Genomic DNA, 23,927 nt, shown 5'->3' on the forward strand with positions numbered 1-23,927 from the left:
AGGGGAACCCTAGCCTGTTTTGCTTGATGACAACCGATGTTTATTGCCTGTTCTGCGAAATTATGTTAACCCGCGCTTTGGTTAATTAGAAATTACAAATTAATGTGTACTATAGTAAAAAAATCTGTCTGTGATTAATGTAATGTCTACTTTTACGTATGTACGTATATTATTAGTTCGTAATTTCGCATATTAGAATTTTGATAATTAGGTATAAGAAGTAGTAGGTATAAGTATTTTTTATTTCAGTCACAAAATGTTTATTAGAATAAAGAATAATTATTACTTAATGAATAACGTTTGTTATTATTTTAATTAATAATTTATGTAAGCGGCAAGTACACATAAGTGTTAGTCTGTTTGACAAATGAGATAAGTATTTCTTTGAGGAAATTACGTTTGCAAATTTATGTTTCGAGAATAAACTTATAGATAAGTATTGGGTTTATAATTTTAATCCTTTTCTTACTCTTATAACAAATTAATACTTATATTTGAAGTATATATAACACAATTATTGTCTACACACGGTGCGATTTCATCGCTCCTTTTTACCATGCACGTGCAAACTTTGGAATGAACTCCCTGCATCGGTGTTCCCTGAGTGCTATGACTTGTCCTTCTTTAAACGAAGTTTAAAAATAGTGCTCACTTTCAGGTAGGTAACGGCTTGCTGTGCCTCTGGCAATGAAAAGTCCATGCGGCCGCTTGCTCGTTTGTCTATAAGGCAATAAAATTCGCAGAATTGTTGAAATACCTATGTATAATAGGTACTTTAGTAGATATAACGATTGTTTTTAGCATTAAAACTAATTCGCTGTCTTAGTATTTGTTATCCGTTACATAGACCGTGATATGTTAAATGAGGCAACAATTTGAGGCCTCGGGTTTCCTTTTGAAGAATTTCACCCTTTGCCATTGCCACTTACTCGTCCTTAGCTCTGCTAACATTATGCTAAACATTTTCATTGACTAACGAAAATTTTCATCAAAACTTTCGGTTTTACTGATGTTTTGATCATTTTGTAGTTTAGTGCGAATATGGCATAAGTACAGTAAGTATATTTCTGACTAAAAGTGTGATTTTGACGCTATGTCGTATTCCCTTAAATCAGTAGCAAAGTCATTAGATAGTGTTAAACGAAAATGATTTTTTATTTTGTTCGAAATTTATTCTTTTCTACTTTACATCTACGGTTCTAGTAACTTATGGTAAAGTGATCTTTTCAAGAAATTACGTATGTGATTTAATTTAGTAACGTAGTGTCAAAATGACTCTGTATAATACTAGCATTATTATTATACACTCCAGACATAATAAAATAGTGAAAGTCCATTACAGATAGTCTACTAAAGAAAAGAGGAAACGGTCCTCTGGCCGCAAATCTCGTAAGTCCTTAAGTCAAGGGTTATAAACGTGACCTGAATACTTAAACATATCATTTAACACCACTCTTGTAAAACTTAAACGTTTTTTAAAAGGTATTTCGTTTCGAAGTTGTAGTAAATAATAAATATAAAGTGTTACATGTTAAAAGTAGTTATGTAGTGTACTTCGTATGGTTTTACGGACGTTCGGAAAACGTGAAATTCCGGGCTCCATTATAATGTGCTGACTAGGCGATACCTCCCCTAAACTAACGGGTGTAAGCGCTTTAAAACAAATTTAAATATATGTAAATCGATTCTATCGAATGAGGAATCCATTAAAAAGTTAAATTACTTTGGTAATTCATGAGACCATCTCCAGACGCTTTGTAGTTCTTGCTTAACTGTATATTTGTTTGAAAAAAATATGAACTTACACTTTTGTGTACCTCAATTTTCCTAAACTATTTTCTATTCGATTTCATTCTTCCCTTGGGCGATGAATATTCTAAAATCCTATCTTAGTGCTTACCTTAATGCGCGTGTGCGTTACCTTAATTTAAAGAGTGAGCAAGCATCTTTGGATATTATTTAGTATACCATTAGAGCCATCTACAACTTTACCCAAAGAAATTTTAGACAGGTATGGTTGTATTCCAACTAAATCACATAGTTTGTATTTTAGACCGCTATAGTTGTATTCAAACTTAATCACATACTCTTACTCCTCTCTTGTTTTTGAATACAATGGGACTACCTCAACCGAGGCCGCCTTATCATTCCGTAGAGTCAACAGTGCATACTAATGTCTACAACGTGACTTATAACCCCACTTACCTGACATAATAGATGTTAACTCTAAAGTTCCGTGAAGCCCATACTATTGGCTAACCTAACTCGTCTATAGATAAATTTCATTGCTGTTTATAATTTAATTCAAATGCACGTATACGAATTGTTGATGCTACGTGTTAAAATTTAACCTTTGTTGGAGATTGGAACAATATTTTTAAAACGGGACCAACTTGAATTAATGCACGTTTTGAGTTCTATTTATAGGAATACGATATCAAACCGGTGAAAAACATCCATTTAACTTTCAGTAATTAGACAAAATATATCAGAAAGAGAAAATCTTCAGCATATTACACGCATCTTTATGACATCTTTACTAAAAAGTATTCTTAGTCGCCAGTCGGGAAACGTTTTCATATATATCTGTATATGTACACATACACCAGAGTATCCAATAAACCCTGTAGTTACTCGTTTTTTAGGTCGACTTCGGTGATACAAAAAACTGTTCCCTCGCCGTTGGAAACGCACAAAACAAATTAAATGTATAGTGTAATCTGTGTTGACGGATACATGAATACAATTTGTGCGTTTTAACGTAAAAATAAATTAATATTTCAAACTGATTTATACCTGCACAGCAAAGTAACCCCTCTGTACAAGATGGTAAGTAAAGTGGGGTCCAATAGAATGTCAACTGACGAGATATGATTACCCCTCGGCAGTCGACACAATTATGCCGGCCTGTTGGCACCATTTACTATTATAGGCTTATTATAGTTTACTATTTCCGCATCAATTTGTCTCTACAATGATTCATACACTCAGCAACCCATGCTAAAGGTGTGTGAGGGTATCAAAATTACGTGAACTTTGTCCAACCAATATAGCAAAGACCCGAAATTAACTTAATTGCGGTGATCGCACTCGACAAATTCACAAAATCAGCCGCCGGTTTTCAAACGAGGCAATCATTGCCTACTCAAAGCAGCTTATTTTTGAATTAACGAATTTACATAATTAATCGTCCCCGGCTGTGTATCGGCTGTGATAAATTATAAATATCGGTGTTACGTTTGAGTACACAATCGATGGTGAATTATATAGAAGACTAGGTGTTGGTTGCAGATTCGCCCGCGAGAAAAGCGTTTCCCGCTACAAGAATTCCTAAAACACTTGACAACCCCAGCACCAATACATATTTACAAAATCAGATTTATCCGGGCGGATACATATATTGAGCGGCGATAGCCTAGTTGGGTGTGGAACGGACTGCCGAGACGAATGTCCGCAGGTTCAAATCCCAAGGGCACACACCTCTGACTTTTCTAAAAAAAATCATGTGTGTATTCTTTGTGAATTTATCGTTCGCTTTAACGGTGAAGGAAAACATCGTGAGGAAACCTGCACATCTGAGAAGTTCTCTATAGGAATTTCGAAGGTGTGTGAAGTCTACCAATCCGCACTAGGCCAGCGTGGTGGACTAAGGCCTAATCCCTCTCAGTAGTAGAGGAGGCCCGTGCTCAGCAGTGGGCAAGTATATAATACAGAGCTGATATTATTATTATATTATTATACATATAGCCTACCACCAGCAAATATAGTTGAGTCTGGAAGGATAGGCACTCTGCATATGGTAAAACATACAGAATATGTAATTATTGTACGTCGAGAACCACATAGACATTTATTAGTATTTTATATTTAATTCAGGTATTTCTCGCCTACGTGAAAAACCTTTACTGTTCCAAAAGTCCCTATAACAATATACTACACCAGCTCCATCTATGTAAAAAAAATTAAATTCCTTTGTTTTCCAGTTAATTATAGGGATATAAATCGTCTGTGTTAATCCGGAAAGTAGTGTATCTGTGTGTCAAATTTCATCCAAATCCCTCCAGGTGTTGTTTTTTCTAACATACTCAAACATTTTCACAAACTTCCATATTTATAATATTAAGAAGATAGTAAGAAGTAAGATAATTCGAGTTGATTTATTTATTATATTTTATATACAAAAGTATAAAAGCGGATTTAATACCGAAGGCATTTTTTACCAGTCAACCCCTAGGATGTGCAGAGACTAAAGAAAGTAATATAAAGTAGTAGGTATTTACCACGGTTCATTTAATCTAGACTGGCAACTTTAGATTAATCAAAACAAACTAGGTTTATAGAATACTTTCAAGTCTTCGAAGGTATTTGTTTTAATAAATTGTTTGTAGTTTGATTTTTACTTTAATTTTAAAATTTGCTCACGGTTTGAAACCATCGAACCGCGATGAATTAATCGCTATATATACTTATTTTTATTTATTGTCTTATCAAAGCCTACATGACAATAAAATATACTTACTACACAGGTACTCGTAAATCACATTTGCCATTATGCGTGAAATTCGAAATATTCGTGGAATGTAAACCACACTTAATAAAACTGAGCCAGCCTTCCCGTGGCGACACGATGTCGCTTCTCTTAATGGACCTATGCGACTAGACTCAGCACGCTGTCAGTGAATGATAGTAAAATTATACAGCTGTAGTGGCGTCGACAATGTGGTGTAATGACAAATTAATGTTTATTTCAATATGACTTACGTTCCAGATATTATAATATTACCGCACCCCTTTAGCTGAGATATAGACAGAGGTACATATAGTAGATTATTACTTAAAGAATAGTTTATTTTTCCGTGATAATGATGGGAATGTTATTACCTTATATTTTTTGCAACACATTCAAAAAGATTTCAACATATAATATTGTTCTTTTAAAAAATACATGTAACATATGTGTATCATAAATATTGTGCACACCTATAGATTAAAATAAAGCAACTAATTATTATAAATACATGTTTAATAAAATTACACGGCACGAAATGAAAATAAATGACATAAATATTCATTTAAAATATTACCAATTTTGTTTAATTTTCATCCTGAATTGATTAAAAAGACATGAGATTTCCAAAATCTCCCTTCTGGTGGTGTTTAATCGTTCAGATGAAAATAATGAGTTCATAGTTAATATTATATCTTGTGTTTAATATTTTTTTATGTTTCACACCAACAATTGACATTGGCGAAGCTTCCACAATGTCCTCCTTTGAATCCACGTCTTACGCACTCAGCATTGCAGTTCGACGTGTAGTCAACAGCGCCCCAGACACAGCTGCCGATGAGTTTGTCTGCTAGAACGCCATTTTGCGGAGACGAAACTATCACCAAAAATGTCACGCAGACCAACAGCAACATTGAGCTTTTCATTCTGATGATTATTATAAAATTACTGTCAAACACTAGTGATGCTTCAGTGAGGAGATACAAATCCCAACTGTGTTAAAAGCCGTCAGTCTCGGTATATATAGGTTTGGATGCAGGTTAATGCAGCAAAACATTCCTATACCGAGAATTAAGATGAACAATGGGCTGTATGAGCAGAATATAAATGACTAAAAAAAAAAACAAGGAAACTCCAGGTTCTTGAACCCTTCGACGCAGTACTTTACGTCGTGTAACTTCGCAATATTACCAATTAACCTTATTGTACATTTTTTATTTATCACCGCTATTTACGCTTATTATAGATTTTTAATCATTTACAATGGTTTTAATAAAAAAAAAATTGAGGTGAAATACTTATGAATCTTTTATAAGGTCAACATTTAGACAAACAGGTTACTGGTACAGGAAAAAAAAAATGTCATACGAGTATATAGATTATTTGATCGCTGCTATTGAATTAGTGGAAATAATTAGAAACAAATATCAATCATTTTAACGTATAATCACCATTTTATTTAAATGTAACTTTTACTTAATACGAGTTCCTTAAATTATACTTTTAATATTTATATTATACTTAAATAATATATTTTTTAATTATGATCTCAAACAATAATACCTGTAAAATATACGTTTATTTGTGGTAAAAGATGTTCTTTAACAATCTCTGAAATGGCAGACAGCTTACATAATATTTGTCGGACAGGGTCACTCACTATAGTGGCAAACCGCCATAATTTTAAGTTTTTCCGAAGACGAAAATAAGTATTCATATGTGCTATGCATAATAATTTGTTATTTATTGTATCCAAATATATGTAAATAAAGAAGTCAGAGAATTCAAAAGGCTACGGGAGACGGTTATAGTGCAATGAACGAAGTAAATACATACGCTCACGCCTTTGATTCCCGAAGGGACAGGCAGAGGCGGAACTGTTGCACCCACTCGTTCGCATATTTCGCCCCATGATGTGATAGGGTGTGAAGTTTAGCGTATCGTCATATCGGACACAAACCTGACTTCAAGCTGATAATGAGTAGAAAAAAATCTAACATCAGTATCTGACCCGGGAATCGAACCCGAGACTTCAGCGCTGCAGTCGTATCGTAATACAACAACGCCACTAAGGCAGTCAGTCATATCTTACAAACCACGTTTATGCAACTGAACTTGACTTCATTCGAGGCCAAACAACAAACTGCATTACCTTTTCCTCATTTCGAATATTATTGTAGTTGCATTCCTTATATAGTTTGTGTCGTTAAATTCAATTATCATATACATATACGTATAAACAATTTTAGCACGTTCAATACATTTTTATCTGAAGGCCAATTATGATGGTTATAATTAGATTTGCATCGATTGTCTTCTATTCGTCTATTAATGTCTACTATATACATAGTGGAAAATTTGTTTTTATGCTATTTCTAACTCACCATGATGTCGGTAGCGTAGTTGTATTACGGTACAGTCGCAATGCAAAGGTCTCGGGTTCACTCCCCGAGTTGGACAAAATGACATCGGGTTTTTCTATTCAGTATTAAATCGGAGACTGAAATTTGTACCCTATATGGCAGTAGGATTAGGCCCGACCCTAGCACGTTATAAGACGTTGTCAACAGTTATTAACATTTTTATACAACTTGTATTTCAAATTTTAAAATTACTATTTCTCCATCATAAACCTCGAACGTTGTTTATATAACACCAAGTCATAGTAACCATTCTTATGAGCCTAAATATACTAAATCTGCTGTAAGATGCTGTGGAGTACCGTATCCCAAAGACTTGATGCTGCAGCATCAGCTCAAAATTTCACGTCTTGGAAATAACATCGAAGTGAAAGTAAACAGAACTTTAAATCACTCGGAATTCTACAATTTTTATAATTTTTTTTCGTGTTTTAGCTAATAGTATAATATTTTAATCAATTATTTTCAATTTGTAATTTACTACAGTAATTTAGTAACTCTGTTGAACTCTTTTTACCGAGACATTATAAGCATTAAACGCAATTAGTACGTCGAGTCTCAAGCTGTAATTTCAACACAACAGTGAGGTTTCGTCATTATTCTGCATCTAGACTTCTGCATAAAAGATAAAATATATATTTGAGTACGCTTCCTCGTAGTTAAGATTCAGTCAACGTCAGAACCATGGGATCATCAACATCAAATACAACTATTTAACAATCTACTGATTAAAATTCGCGTAAACATATAAAATCGTTAAGTCAACTTAAATAAAAAAAAAACATGAACAATTTTTTTTCTTAATTACTTATATAATTTACTTTAGGTAAGAGGATTACAATTGTAATTTGCAACCATATCGAACTTAGATAAACAGACGTTGCTGAACGGTATTTATAGACACGTATTAATTTCAATCTAGTATTATAAACAGGTTTAATGCGTGTCAAACTTGCATGGCAACAATGCCCTACATTTCTGTCTATGCGAGCCTGCTACGAAGCTACGCCGCATGCCGTAGCCGTAGCCGTAGCATTCTTAACATACTAAATTTGCAATGTCACACACAATCTTCTGCACAATATTTGTAGTTTTGATATACCACTGGAAAATATTCTTATATGAGATATATTTAAAATACATATTATATTGTTCAAGACCTCACCAAGAACTTTGAGTTGCTATATTTTGTATACTATATAATAAAATTATAATCGATAGACATCGTTGATATATGTAAGAATACATTTATTCTTGGAGATATTGCTATAAATATATCGAAGTAAGCGAATTTTTATAATTGAAAAGAAATAACTGCGAACGCCTTGAATATAGAAATTACAGTATTCAGTTATCGATACGTTATTCGAAAGCCGTACCAACTGAGAAATTGTGAGAAGTATTTTTTTGCAGAAATTTTATCGTTCGTCCTTGTAACTTCGTTGTAAGGGAACTGTTGAAGGCGACATATTGTATCGTAAGAAAATCTTAACAAATTCTTATAACTGTTATTAAAAAAAAACTAATTGTACTCAATTTGTTTTTATATTTATATTTAAAATAGTACTTAACAGAATACTCGGTAAGGATATAATTAAAACAAAATAGTTTACTTCGCAATCGTAATGCGAAGCAACAAAAAAGTACAAACACAAACATGTATATTTTCCTTGTACGCAGAAATCTACATGAAGTGATGTAAACAATATTGACAATACTTATAAGAATTGCGTTTCAATAGAATAACAATGCCTTTGTCACACAATTGCATCATAGTTGTTTGCACTAATTACTTTATATAATGATCAATTACCATTAGGTGAAACGTAGGCTCGTTATCCCCCCTATATCATAAAATTATAAATTATAATGGCAAAAATATCTTATTTAAACCGAAATGTTTTATTATAATCTACAAAAAACAGAAATGTTTAATTACCTGAAAATAAAGTACGTACATACCTTTAAATAAGTAATTATTATGTATTAAAAATATTTTTAACTAAACCTATGTAATGCTACAGCGCTTGGGGTTTGCTTGATGCATCGCCTCAAAGTGTTATATTTTTAACCGACTTCAAAAAAGAGTAGGTTCTCAATTGAACGAGCATATGGTTACAAGTGTAAACATATTTCGCTTAGCCAACAATTTTAATTAGGCACCGATTCCAAAATTGGTTACCTAGTACTAAAGGCTTTTTTTTACCATAATCCTTCAAATTATTTCTATAATTCACGTGAAGGAAGACGGCAGCAGCTAGTAATCTTTAAATATATAAATACTATTTTTAATGTGTTTCACCTAGAAGAAACAAAGATAATAACTAGTTTTTTCTAGTTGTTCAATTTTATATACAACTGGAAATAATCATGTCTTTGTAAATGTGCATGATTAATTTTCTAGTGAGATACGCCCCGCTTTGATCGTGCGTCAACAGTACATAACTACATAAAATACATTCCGTAGTGTTACCAATTTTCGCGTCGCGGTTCGGAATAACAGCGTACCTAATAATTATAAGAACACTGTACAGTTAGCTACAATAGTAGCTGAACAAATTCGAAATTTAAAATCGCTTAAACTTTTTTGTACCTATCAACAAACGTTTTTCATTCACTTAAATATTTTTTATAAGGTATTCTTATTTTAGATAAAGGAAATAGAATATTTTGATTGAAATTAATGCGTAGAGGCGATTTGAAATTTTTATATTGTTCAGCTATTTTTGTAGCTGACTATACATCTTGTTCCGATATTATCGAGGTATTTTCCTCAAGTCGCGAAGTTATTCATACCGTACATTGCGATTAAATACCTTATAGTTATATACACTGATAAAGACTAAAGGATACACCAGTAAATAATGCAATCAGTACTGGAAAAACCCGATAATTCTACGTAGAGAAACTACATCTTGTAAAGATAGGGATAAAGACCAATTAGGGATGTAAATATACCTAGCAGGAAAATTGTTTACGCGTAATTCCATTCTGGATGTATTCATAAACTTACTTTATTCAAGGATACGGTACAGAATCAAATTTTTATATTTTTATAAATATAAATTAAATGTGTCTATAGGTAATATGAAAAAGTCAATTCTTAAATGTATGTGATTATTTGCTTACTTCATGATACTCGAACCTATGAAGTATCACGTCTTATGGAGGAATACAAATGGCGAAAAGTGGGCGCATTATTTGTGCTTCTGGGGACATGTTCAGGGAAAATGTCACGATTTATGTATTATACAATTATTTATTTTATTAGTATAGGACAGCCAGTAGATTGTTACAATATTAGGTACATAATACAGAGTTCCAAAAAAAATAATTAAAAGTAATATCTGTTTAAGGCGGTCACAACATCCACCATTTGCGAAACATTAACATTAAACATTATGGTATAATTAAATCTATTTATAAATAAATTTAGGATTACGAGAAGGGAAAACAAAGCGAATCGTTATACTTTAAAATATCCTTTTTAGACGGAAGCTGTTACCATAGATCCATGGTGCAACTGACGAGTGTAGCGGGGTGGATAGAACTCAATGGTAAGACGAAACTAAGATTAACACTCAAATAATTTGAATGTAATTTATTGTAAATTTAAGTTTAAGATAACTATCTTTTCGATTTATCAATGTTAAATAATTTATCAATGTAAAATAATTATAGCAGTCTAAGATTCGCCTTTTTTAGCCCGTGATTTTTTCTTATTCCTGCCACGGCAAATTGACTGCCCTGCACCTGATGGTAAACGCGATGTCGTCCAGATAAAATATCAAATAGCAATTGATGGCTCTCTTATGCCATTCGACACAATCATAGCGACTTACTAAGATACTTCTTCATGCCACGGTGGAAGGACCCAAGATTTAAACTTCCTAAGCTAATTCTATGCAACTTTTACCATTACTCGCAAATGATGTGCATCTCTAGTACGCCGGATCAGGGCTAGTCTCAACAGCATCCTCGCCACGATGGCGGATAGATTTTCCTGTCTATTTAAGAGTCACTGTTGCGTTGTCATTCTTGGATTAGGGTGTTCGTCATTCTTGAAGCTGTAACTTTTACTAACATAGCATAAGTTATCACGTGTACCAGTCGAGAAGGGCCCATAAAACCCGATTCATGCCGGCTTCCTTTTATGTAATAATATCAGTCCTGTATATACTTGCCCACTGCTGAGCACGGGCCTCCTCTACTACTGAGAGGGATTAGGCCTTAGTTCACCATGCTGGCCTAGTGCGGATTGGTAGACTTCACACACCTTCGAAATTCCTATAGAGAACTTCTCAGATGTGCAGGTTTCCTCACGATGTTTTCCTTTACCGTTAAAGCGAACGATAAATTCACAAAGCATACACACATGATTTTCTTAGAAAAGTCAGAGATGTGTGCCCTTGCGATTTGAACCTGCGGACATTCGTCTTGGCTGTCCGTTCCACACCCAACTAGGCTATCGCCGCTTTTTTTATGTACAATCTAATTATCATCAGAACGATTTGCTGACCGCATTTATGCATATACTCGTAAGTGCCTATATGTTGTGTCGGGTTCCCTTTTGGAAAATTTCACCTTTCGCCACTGATGAGTACTAACAATTTAAGTCACAATTGCTTAAAAATTATATATGTCGCCGCAGCACCTCATTATTCGTTAAATTGGTGTATTTCCGGAGCGATACTGGCGCCATCTATCATTACATCGAGGAAGTATTAGAAAAGGAGGGAAGTTGACGGCTGCAATATAAGGACCGGCCGAACGACGAAAGTTCAGTCTTGTAGGAGTCTTGTAGCAGTCTTGTAGAAGTCTTCAACAGTCTTGTTTCCACGATCGAACCGAGCAGATTGTGTATTCCGCTGGTATTACTATGCAGTAAATTGTTAGTGAAGTAAAGAAGTGTTTCAATAATCGAATAACTGTCTGGAAAATAATTATAGACCGGTGATACTTTACCAGTCATGTAAAAAAAATAACCAAGTAAACAGTTCCATTCCGGCATATATTATTTTTATTATGGGTAAAAAAAATATACCGTATACCTAACCAAACACAGAGGAATTTAGTAAGGCAACATATTTCTGTATACATATGTTAATGTAATTTAAATTAAATAGCAGAAGTAAATTTGTTGGTAAGAAAAAACTTCTTAAAACAAAAATGCAAGTCCTAATATATTATTCCGAGGATAGGAGACATATAATAAATCAGAACCCATTTTATATGTGTGCCAAATTCTGACCAATTCTATCATATTCTTCATATTCAATTACAAGCGTAATAATCTAACGAAAATCCAAAATATCTTCATAAACTTTTGCATTGAGTTAAGTAGGCCCATTGCAAATTACATAACAAAGGTTTGTTTAATTTTACGCGGAACCTTAAAAATGCGAGGTCTATAATTATCCTCAACCTCTGGCACTTTATCTGGGTATTTTTGTGATAACGACGAGCCAAGGTAGTGTCAAGTGTGAGTGACGTTATCAGTAGAGCCGGCTTGCAGACCCGCGCCGCCGACATGGCTCAAATAAATTTATCTACCTCACAACATCTGTTGACGGGGGCTTTAATTACCCTAATTTGCGTGCTTTTTCGATAGCGGCTTATACTGTCTTTGATCGTCTTAACACGGTTTTGGAATTTATATTGTTTAAAATATTTTCATAGATAAATAATGGTTCATGGTTTTATCGCCAAATATGTTTGCAGTGGTGGAGTCTAGTTATGATGGGACTCGGTTTATTTTCATTTCCAGCCTATAATTTAAAAGGAAGCGATGGTTTGATTATTTTTCTCACATGACAAATTAACTGTTTGCACTTAACCAAAACCAAATTCAATGCCACATAATAGTTAGGTATATTATTGATAAACATGAAGCATTGTATCCCTCAATGGTCACCAAAATTATATTGGTGTATCTCAATTGGAGAATAAAGTACATAAAACTTAAAGTAATACTTATTTATTATATATTACAAATAGAATTCAGTATTAATTAACTTTTACATAATTTTCAATGTTACTTCGTACCAGAACAAAAGAGTCTTTATGTCTTGAAACTATAAAATTAATTTATGTAAATAGCTTGTAATAATATTATACAATGCTATACATCTCACGATCGTAATCCAACTATTTGAGGCTGAGCGTGTCACACAAAATGCCAGTTAATTAAATCACGATAGGTACTGAATAGCACAAGCGACATCTGTTGACGACATTCGTACGACATCGTCTGTTGTTTGTAAGATCCCGATAATTATAAGTTTGGTTTGAACATTTCTATTAACAAACTGAGAGCTATTCCAGATAGAAATATATTAATATTTTATAAACATACTTCGTTAACATTTGTTTGTAGTTGCAAGCAATTATGTACACAACTATTTTTTTATTGATAAAAGATTCTGGGTAAAATATTATTAAATGGAATAATTATTCACTGAAGAGTGTAATAACATAAACTCACCGCATTTTATTCTATTGTCGACAATAGCTTTTTTTAGGAAATTAAATCATTGGTGTATATATTTAAGTTATAGATACATACCTACAATTGGTACAGTCAGCTACATAAGTAGCTAAACAAATACAAAACTACAAACCGTTTATGCACATTAAGCTCATTTCAAATATTTTTTTTTTCCTTGCGTAAAGTAAAGTGAATCTATATTAGTAGATTTATGTGAAGAAAAAAGGAATGTTGGTATGAACTCAAAACTGTATAAGCGATTTAAAATTTCGAATTTGTTCAACTATTTATATAGCTGACTGTACATATTACACAAATTTCAAGAAAGGCAAATAAGAAATCTTGATACAGTCTTAGGGTCTCTATATAAATGTATCCATATGGTTTCTTCAATGTAAGAACGTAAATGAAAATCCCTTGAAGCAAGCGCCGTGAAAAGAGCGTGATTACGACTTGTATAAGTTGCCAAACAAAAGTTTTAAATACTACTGGCAATATTAAAACCGTCATTTTGTTGAACAATAATATGCAGGAATATTAATTGGAATTTAAGAAACAAAACTAATACTCGCGCCTTTACCTCCGAAGGGGTAGGCAGAAATGCAACTAGAGCACCCACTTTTCGCCAAGAGTGTTGCGTCCTTTGGTGTGATAGCGTGCACGCATGTCGCCATATCGAACACAAATTCCAGTCAGTGCTAATAATAAGCAGAAAAACCCAAATAACGCTCTGCACGACCCAAAATTCAAAACCGGGTCCTCAGAACGGTAGTGCTCAGGCACGCAATTTTAACAAAGGATTTTAAGGACGAGGTTATTTATTGTTAATTATTGTTACCTCAGAACCCGATTTAGAAAATTCCTTTTTTTTGTTTGAAAGAATATGCATCCCATATATTTTTCTATGCAACCATATTTGTCACATATTTAATAAGACAGAAAGTTCATAATAATTTCACATGACTCTTATTAGACTGTATTATTATTTAGAAACTCGAAGTGTAGGCAAAAAAACAGTGCACACGATTTTGAACTCTAATACTTGCATATTAAATAATCATATTCTAATGAAAGAGTTGGTTTTCCCATTTAGAACTTGTACCATATTCATCTTGGTAGATATCCTTTTATCAAGATATACAAAATATATCGTGCGCTAGTGTGACCGATATAACGGCAAAAATAAAATGGAAACGACAATATTACGTCATATTAAGTCAATCACACGTAATTATGTCAAAAGCAACGAACCCTTCGTTTCTTCCACAAATTATGTACATTTTAATAACCATGACTGATATGTCATAGCCTTAATGTACTGTCAACGTTAATTATATTATGCACCTAATTGCTAATTGGCTATTTCATTAAGTGCAGTTTACTGTAATTGGCACGTCGAAAATATTAAAAGTATACGTGATGGTTATAGGATATCATATCACATACAAGCACGCGTGTTTTGAAAGGGCAGTCCATCTATGTTTTACCAATAGTACATCTATCCTCTTATATGATAAAAGGGAAATCTTCTGCCATGTTACACAGAAATCCAATCATATTTTCCGAATCGAAAAACTCACTAAAGGTTGAATTGAATTATTGCTCACGATTTCGCGGTTCATGGGCCACACAGACTGCTAGTCCACTGAGATGAGGAATAAAACGTATTAGGAATGACACAAAATTATACGCAAGCAGTGATATTTAAATGAAGTACTTTATCTTTTTAACAAAATTCTCAAAGCACTGATTTCAGCGATTAATGAATGAAACATCTAAATAAATACTAACATACTTTTTAATTGTAAAACAATTTTTATGAAAGACTTAATTTACAATTGTTATATCTTTCAAACTAGGTAAAATAAATTAACAAACAGAAACGAAGAACAATTAACCGTTAGCATCACACATTCAAGTAAGTTAGGCCTACGCGATATTATAATATTCTGTCACCGATGTACTGCTACTTGATACATGAATACGTGTAGAGTCGGAGCGCTGTGAATAGCCCGTAATTATTAACGCGAACGCCACATGCAAACTTCCACATACCCGTAGTCGTTCCAATAAACTCAGAATAGACTTCCTCTAAGCGGAGAGCGCGGGTTGATACCATTCAGTATAGTACACTCATGTAATTTACTGTTAGTGTTCATTACCGATTGTATTGCTCGGCTATTGTTTGCGGTTTACGTGCATTTGTACCTGATTTAACACTGAAAGTGTAGTAGAAGACAGATCGACGTTTTAAATAGGTAAATTGCTGTTCCATTTTCAAATTCGTACTTATATAGATTTTTTATATGGGCGCGAATAAAAAGCATGCCTCTTTTGCTGACCATAGACATCTTGTTAAACTCTGAAGTGTTGACTAATTATGCGCTCATTCATTATACAGATTCCGCATTAACTGAATATGCAATATTTACGCGCTCATGAAACTAGAAAAATAAAAAATATTTTTCATTTTATAACCGAATGATACTGTATGCGTGTAATGTAGGCGCAATGATTTTTTTGTTGACACACACACACATACATTACCACGTAACCACATTATATTTCGATATTCTACCTTGCGAACTATAATCTCCTTTCTTGTCCCACGTAGGTACTCATTCCATATCGTATTACGAGATACCGCAACATGATACATCATTAACGAAAGGGCAAACCTTAAATATTATAATGACACGTAATTTAGGAACGGAGTTTTACTTACACGTTGTTAATCCGGCAATTCGTCTGTGCCAACGTTTATTTGATAATATTCGCGGTAAAAGCTCGCCGGTTCATATCGCGGGACTACGCCGTAAAGTAACACTTTATTAAATTTTCAATTACAGGGTTAACTTATGTGAGAGTAATAGGGCGCTTTTGTTTTGATGTTTCTTACATGTAACAAATTTAAATTTTGTTTTACGGCCGGTCGTGCCTAATTTGTTTACAGGTATATTTTGTGGTTATTAAAATATCATTGTATTTAATGGTTTTTGTAGGTCATATTAGATTAATTAAGGTAAAAATTATGATTATGTGGTACAAATTTTACAGCACGCGTTCTCCCACTCGTGAGTAAACGCAATATACTTTTCAAAACACTTTGCACGACGAATAAAGTATTTTTTTTTTATTTACACGAATGTTAGACATTCAAATAAAACTATTTTGCGGATTTTATCGCGATTTTTTTTATAATTTTCTCCGGACGTTGCGACTTCGCCGCAGTCCGCCCGAAGGCTACAGTCTTCGAAACGTTGGGAAAATATTACAATGTAAAAAACCGCGATAGATTCCGTCAAATAGTTTTATTTCAAAGATTTAGCTTAGATTTTACGATCAGCTGCCGATCCGACATCAACGATTTTGTATAGAAGAACCCTTACAGCATATATAACGTTGCCACTAGACATCGAAGGCGGCTACCTATTTTCCTAATTTATTTGTCACAAACAGACATGCATAGGTAGAAACCTATAAAGATGGGGGGGGGGGGGGGTTGAAGAAGACGATTCACATTAGTAACAAGTATCAAATATAAACATAAAATTCTGATATTATAAAAGTAAAAAAAAACGAAAATCCGTGAGACTGCATGTCAAGGCCGTGACAGGGAGATGATGCTTAGAAGTCAAAATTAAGGAGTTCTCCATTAAATCTTCTATATACTTAATAATATTATTAACACTGCCTAACAGGTAGAATTAATTACAATGGATCTAGAAACACGAAAATTTACACATGATAATCTTATGTAACGCAAGCCCTACGTCCTTTGAAAATTGATCCCCTAAGGGGTTTAAATACTATAAGGCTCAAACTAGTACTGTAATAAATTAATATTTCTACGCGACTCTAGATAAATGGGGTAGGTTTTCGGTATTAAACCTAAGTATTGCGCAGGCGTCAACTTTATTGCCAAAACCACGCATGATGGGCGTCTTGTTCCGACGACGTGAATTTTCGATGATTACACCGGTTGTATTTTAAAATATTTATTACCTAGAATTTTATAAGTGTATTTAACATTTGACAATAACTTAACAACCGTACCAATAATTTTAGGTAACAATTACAATATTGTGTAGTTTTTGCAAGTGAGCAAAATTTGTGGAGGCGTTGAAAATCTTCGTACTATTCGTGGCAAGGCGATCTTTAGGCGCCAAAGTTCTATTTGATTAATTTAGCGTCTATAAATCAATTTGTCAGTTCGATGTTAATTGTATGAAAACGGAGTATTCATTGCTCGAAGTTGCCATTTCATTTTGTGTTTCTATTACTATAAGTTGACAGTCTGCGTGGTGCATTATAAAATTTAAAGCAACAGTTGCATTTTATCTTGTTTCGGAGTTTCCAAAACTTTCAATCTGCTGAACATTCAAATAAGTTAAAAACTTACCAGTAGACAAGTTGTTCCACTTTAAATTCTAGAAATCTGATACTAAATTCAGAATTTAGTGTTTTTTCTTTATTAATTATTTTGTAAATTGTATGTATTTACTATATTAACATAAGAATGCATAGTTCTATTTGTTACATTTTTATTTTTACTTAACCTTTATCCACAAAGAAGTTAGCACAAGGACAACTAGCTGGCATAAAATACCAATCACGTTTTATTGCACGATGCAAAAGGGAACCAGTCCACCGCAATACTGGATATAAATACTTATACTACAAATTACAATCGTGAACAACTTGCATGTAACATTATCTTAATATAAATTTTAATATCCAAAATAGGTCATCCAAGGTATAGACCGCAGATCTTCACGGTACAAAGCCGTGATTAAAGAGCTCTTTTACTTTCTTAAGGGATGATTTTTCAAAACGATATTATAACGGCTTTTATTTGCAAACAGAATACTATACAGGACATTTATAAATTAAAAAATGACTACTTCCACCCTCTATTTAACACCGGCAGGGGATAAAACTTTAAAATATCTGTTTAAATTGAAAATAGTTAGAGCCACCATACTAAAAAATAAATTAACAAAGATAAGTAGTAATAAGTAGTATTACTATAAAAAGGTTATTAAATCAAATATATGTAGAAAGAATTACGATTTATTACTGCTCAACCCTTCCTTGATTTTCACACTTACCTTTTCCCAACAACTAACTGCATCTTGATATTAAGTATTTTATAGATACTATCAATTCTATAAATAGTATAGGCAATGAAAACATACCTGTATCGTATAGATAAATTAGAGAACAATATAAATTTCTGCATTTTAACCCCAACTTCAGCTATCAAACATTTAAAAAATGCTTAATATACTTATACTTAATTATATTATTATAATTTTAGTTAACTAAAATACTACTATGCATATAATTAATAACGCAAGAGAATTTAGTTTAAAAGACAATTTTATGTAAACATTTGGATATTCAATATACAGGGGACAAATTGAATATTAAAATTTGCTATAACTATATGACTGTAGGTTCTTCTAATATTTGTAAAAAATAGAACAGCAAAATAATTTCAACTAAAAATTCATTACTGAATAAATCACTCTACGGATTTAAGAATATTTTTACAAATTTAACTGTAAGTACAATATTATCACTCCTTATTCAATTGTCCATCATCAAATATCTTCGACCTCTACATTTGCACCAAGTATATCGAGCCTACAGAGTTTATTTGATTTCTATCGCTTTCTAAAAACAACAAATTACCATGTTTCGTCATCCCCAATGCGCAGTTACGTCTGTGTAACATTGAGTCAATTGAACTTCAATCTCCATGAACACAATATCAACTCCAAGTAGTTATAGCTTTTTCTAGGCTACTAAATCTGTTATAATAGAATTTGTATAAAATGCGAACAAACTGATGTATTTATTTCAGAGTTTACTGTGACTACACATCAAATCTGATGCAGGATTTAGAACATAGAAAATGTAAAATGTATTAACACAGCTTTTATTATAATTACTGTAAAAAAGGCTTGTGAAATATTTTTTAACATTTTCATAAATTCTTTTGAAATAAATAATAACTTACCCATATCATCAATGAGTGGCGCCATGCGTAGGGTGACGCCGACGAGTAAGAGACACAGGAATAGAAGCAAGCAAGCTGTCACCATGATGGTGTACCTAGCACGCCGGGGTAGCTCGTCCGGGTCCAGTACCTAAGTAATACAGTATAATTTTGAATGATTTAAAATAAAAATTTAGAACAAATAATAATAATAATATCAGCCCTGCAATATATACTGTCCCTCTGCTGGGCACAAGCCTCCTCTACTACTGAGAGGGATTAGGGCTTAGTCCACCACGCTGGCCTAATGCGGATTGGTAGACTTCACACACCCTTGAAAATTCCTATAGAGAATTTCTCAGGTATCCTCACGATGTTTTCCTTCACCGTTAAAGCAAGCGATAATTTACAAAGAATACACGCATAATCTTAGAAAAGTCAGAGGTGTGTGCGCTTAGGATTTGAACCTGCGGACATTCGTCTCGGCAGTCTGTTCCACAACCAAGTAGGCTATCGCCGCTTTATAGAATAAATACTATTTATATATATCTTTAATTTGAAAGCACTGTTTTGTTTGGCTAGAAAGATAAAAACAATGTCGAGCTTAAATTCAAACTTCTAAAATCTAAATCAGTAGTAATTAAGGGATGTATAGAAGTGCTGTGGTCACTTTTACCATATGACGGATTATATGTAACGTAATTAAAGATATTTGTTATTCCCTCATTTATTTATTATTCTTTTTTATTTAATTTGTGTAACTTACACTGCCATCTACTGAATTATTAAGTTTTAGATAACAGCTCTATCTAGCGGCGGTCCGCAAAATTAGCCCTATTTCAGGCATGCCTTACCATAATTTAAATCTTAAGAATCAACGCCATCTATCAAAATGAATAGAAATATTATTAAGGTATGGAACACAAATAAATAAATTATAAAAGTTTCATTGATTTAAATCGTAGCAATTTTTTATCGTAGTTATTGAAGATATTATATAAACTTTGGTTTAAACAATGCCAGTGCGATTCATTTTAATAATAAGATATAAAAATCTATGAGAAAATTACTGGAATAAAAGTGGTTTACAGGCTTTATTATTTAGGGTCATTTAGAAATGCAATGTCAAAATGATCCTGTATTAATCTAGCATATGCATAACATATAAAATTTCATCCAAGTCTGTTTAGTAGTTTCTGCATTTACTTCTAACGAGCATCCTAATATTTTCACAAACTTTCGCATTTGTAATTTTAGTAAGAGGAAGATACCAAGTTTTACAACTTACATGAATAACCTTAGCTTGTTCATCGATAGCGGAGACGAGCAGCGTGCGATGTTTCTTCGGTTTCTGCGCGTGCGAGTGCGGGCTGCGTCTGCGCCGGCGCCTACGACGTCTCTCCAACTCTATCTTCTCTGGACTGTTCAATTCCCTACGATATAATTTTGAATTGAACATACATTCTATTAATAATAATAATGGAATCAAAAATACTTTGCAATCTGTGCCCAAAAACCGTCTAGGAGGGATTAATTCATTCAATGTATCATACAAGAAAAGATGAGGAAATAATAAATGTTTTAATTCTCTTTTTAATGTTTTGAATCTTTCTTAAGATAGAGAGATCATGTTTTGAGGGAGGGGATTTTTTAAGTGTCTATTTTTGGCGGCATACAGACAAATCAGCAGAATTGTTATTTTAATGACCTACCTAATCTTTTTGTTAAGTTGAGAGTATTACACTTTCTACCTAATAAAAGAGAGGGTAAAACATTGGACAAAACTACAACTGAAATGTTCGTATCGAGACTGTTCAATACTTTTATATTTTGTAATATTTTTCTTTTTAAATAAATCATAATTTCTATTGATTATTGCACTTCATAACACAAAACACTTTAAAGGTTTTTGAGAGAAAATTACATACCCTAGATGGTATTCTATTAGTACTTGTTGCATACGAAACTCTACAAACTGATCACGAATTCTTATGAACTATAAATTAGAAATTGAGCAGGTATAGAATAGAATCATCCTTTGAGAGAAGAGTTAACTAACTCTACATTTCAGAGAATTTGGGGAGTCTTAGGCTTTTCTCGTCTAATCAAGGGTATTTTCAAGTATAGCCTCTATGGTCTACTGATTGCATATTTCACCTGTATTTGACATGTTTTTGAATTTCATTGCTAGGTTGAGATTTGAGCATGATTTTCACTTTGCAACCACACTAACAGCCCTAGATTGCAATTTATGCCTTATATGGCTCTGCAATAGCTCCTTTTCATATTTTAATGGAATAGATAAAAGGTTAAGCAAACTAAAAGTGAATTAGCGGCGTATCTGCTTAGCTCTTTGGAGGTGAAAGCTTGTGCTTAAGTATATGTGTATAAAACCAGAAAATATGACGGATTTCTGCTTATTTACCTGCCGCGTGTCTGCAGCTTGAGTTTTTTCCGTTTGTGTCTGGCTATCTCGTGCTCACACCAGTAAGAAGGCAGCTCCTCGCCTGGGCTGCCTATCATCGACGCCTCCTCTGAAAACAAAATAAATAAACCATATACTTATATATTACTTTATTTCTCAAATTAATCATAATTTTATGACCAATTTTCACTCCAAATATTTCATATTTAGTCCTGAGTTACATCGTTAACAATCTCACTGCCTACTTTTAAATCTTGTTAATTTAATTATTTTTTATACTTTAAAATGTTCCTAAAAATATGTAGGTATCGTATGAACTCATTTTAAATATCAAAGAAAAAACGAGAATTCTCATAAATCTCTGAAATTTATATACTTGTTTACATCTATCGGCGTCGCCAGATTTCTCTATCTGACAATAGTTTACGAACTTTTGCGCCAAAGTTAAATAAACTACACTCAGAAACAAAACTTAATGCAAAACTTTAAGCAGTTTCACTATCAGATTGTTGTTAGATGTTATTTCGTTGGCTAAATTGACGCTACGAAAATTATTCGGCAGACGAAGTAAACTATGATTGTTAAAGGCAAATGACGGGTCCATTAGTTTGGCGGTACTTCTTGGCAGTTTCATCGTCTATTGACCCCGACACCGCTTTGAACTTATCACTTTAAAAACTTTAACTACTTTGTCACGCGAATTCAATGTCGGTGCTTTTAGAAACTTATAGATTTTCTCTTTATTCTCAAGTTTTTTAACGATATAGTTAATTGTAATTATTTTATATAATTAGATCTACCCTTGAAAATTACTTAAATAATACTTTTTTGGACTCTATTAGATACTTAACTAACTAAAATATCAAAATTCCATATAATTTATTAAATTTTTCTTAATGTATTAATATTTATCTCACAATTTAAAAATCAGTCCCTAGTCTTAGGTATATGAAAGGATTTAAATATGACAATTAAGTATTAAATTATCCTTCGTAACAAGATTTATCTCTCTTTTTAAGGCCCTCATTCAAGCAAACCGCCTCGAACATTAATTCCATATATTAGTGACGCACGAGTTAGGCCGGGAATATGGAAAGATTTACAAATAATTTAGATAAAAATAAATTTAGGTCTTTTCGTAATTTTAAACCAACAAAATGTTCCTTATTAAATTGTCTATCTAATAGTACCAAATGATTCCAAATTTAAAATAGAAGAAGAAGCACGTTAATCAACGATTTAGTGGCATTTTCATTCTGAATTTAATGAAACAATATACACATAAAAAATTAAACATAATATTAACATAACATTCTAATGTATAAATATGATGTTTAACATTTATTTCTATAAGTATTAAAAATTTCGAAAAGAAATCTGCTATAAATAGGGTTAACGCGCAGTTTTGGTGTCGGCACCGCCTTAATAAATTAAACCCCAGGTGTGCCAGAAACAGAAATCCTGATGTGAATAATTACATGCACTAGGTTTGTGACGCGTCTAAATCATATCCAATCTTTTACACTGTATACTTAAGTAAATGACAACACTATTTTATGAAACATTTTTCCTCATATTTAAAGATACGTAGCATTTCAATTAAAACATAATTATTTACTTATAAAAATTGCGCAAAGCTATGCTCAATATGAATAAAACACAAACTTACTCGATCCAAAAACCGTCATCTTGCCTCTTAAAAAGGGTTAAACTAACCGGTAATGTTTTTAACAGCTATTTAAGCAATTGTTAATTACCTCTTAACGCTAAAAGAAGTTTATAAGTAAGACCGAATATTTCACGCCTTTTCATGAAAAGTTGACACTTAAATAAATAACTTATATATTTTACTATGATTGCTTTCTTAATAGATTACTAGTTTATTACTTACAAATCAAAATACTTGATACATGCAATATATCTATTGGCCAGCCTGTTACAAATATCAAATATTTCAGTCGCCTCATCAATCAAATAGAACCTTCATAAGCCTCGTAACGTACGTATCGATTCTAGACAAATATAAATGTTATTATTGATCTATGGAGGTTGTTACGAGAATGATGACATTTCAACCTTAATAT

At 32.8% G+C, this 23,927-nt stretch overlaps 1 protein-coding gene across 1 annotated transcript in view; it reads right to left on the minus strand.

Annotated features, from left to right (window-relative positions):
- Positions 1 to 23,927, minus strand: part of LOC115456410 — a 105,605-nt gene that overhangs the window by 48,026 nt on the left and 33,652 nt on the right. Inside the window, exons 4-6 of the mRNA XM_030185462.2 lie at positions 21,844 to 21,952; positions 20,707 to 20,851; positions 19,440 to 19,569 (exon numbers count right to left, since the gene is read on the minus strand). Coding sequence (XP_030041322.1) covers positions 19,440 to 19,569; positions 20,707 to 20,851; positions 21,844 to 21,952 — 384 coding nt within the window. The remainder of the gene's footprint in view (positions 1 to 19,439; positions 19,570 to 20,706; positions 20,852 to 21,843; positions 21,953 to 23,927) is intronic.

This window comes from Manduca sexta, chromosome 20 (assembly GCF_014839805.1).
Source record: "Manduca sexta isolate Smith_Timp_Sample1 chromosome 20, JHU_Msex_v1.0, whole genome shotgun sequence".
Lineage (NCBI taxonomy): Eukaryota > Metazoa > Arthropoda > Insecta > Lepidoptera > Sphingidae > Manduca > Manduca sexta.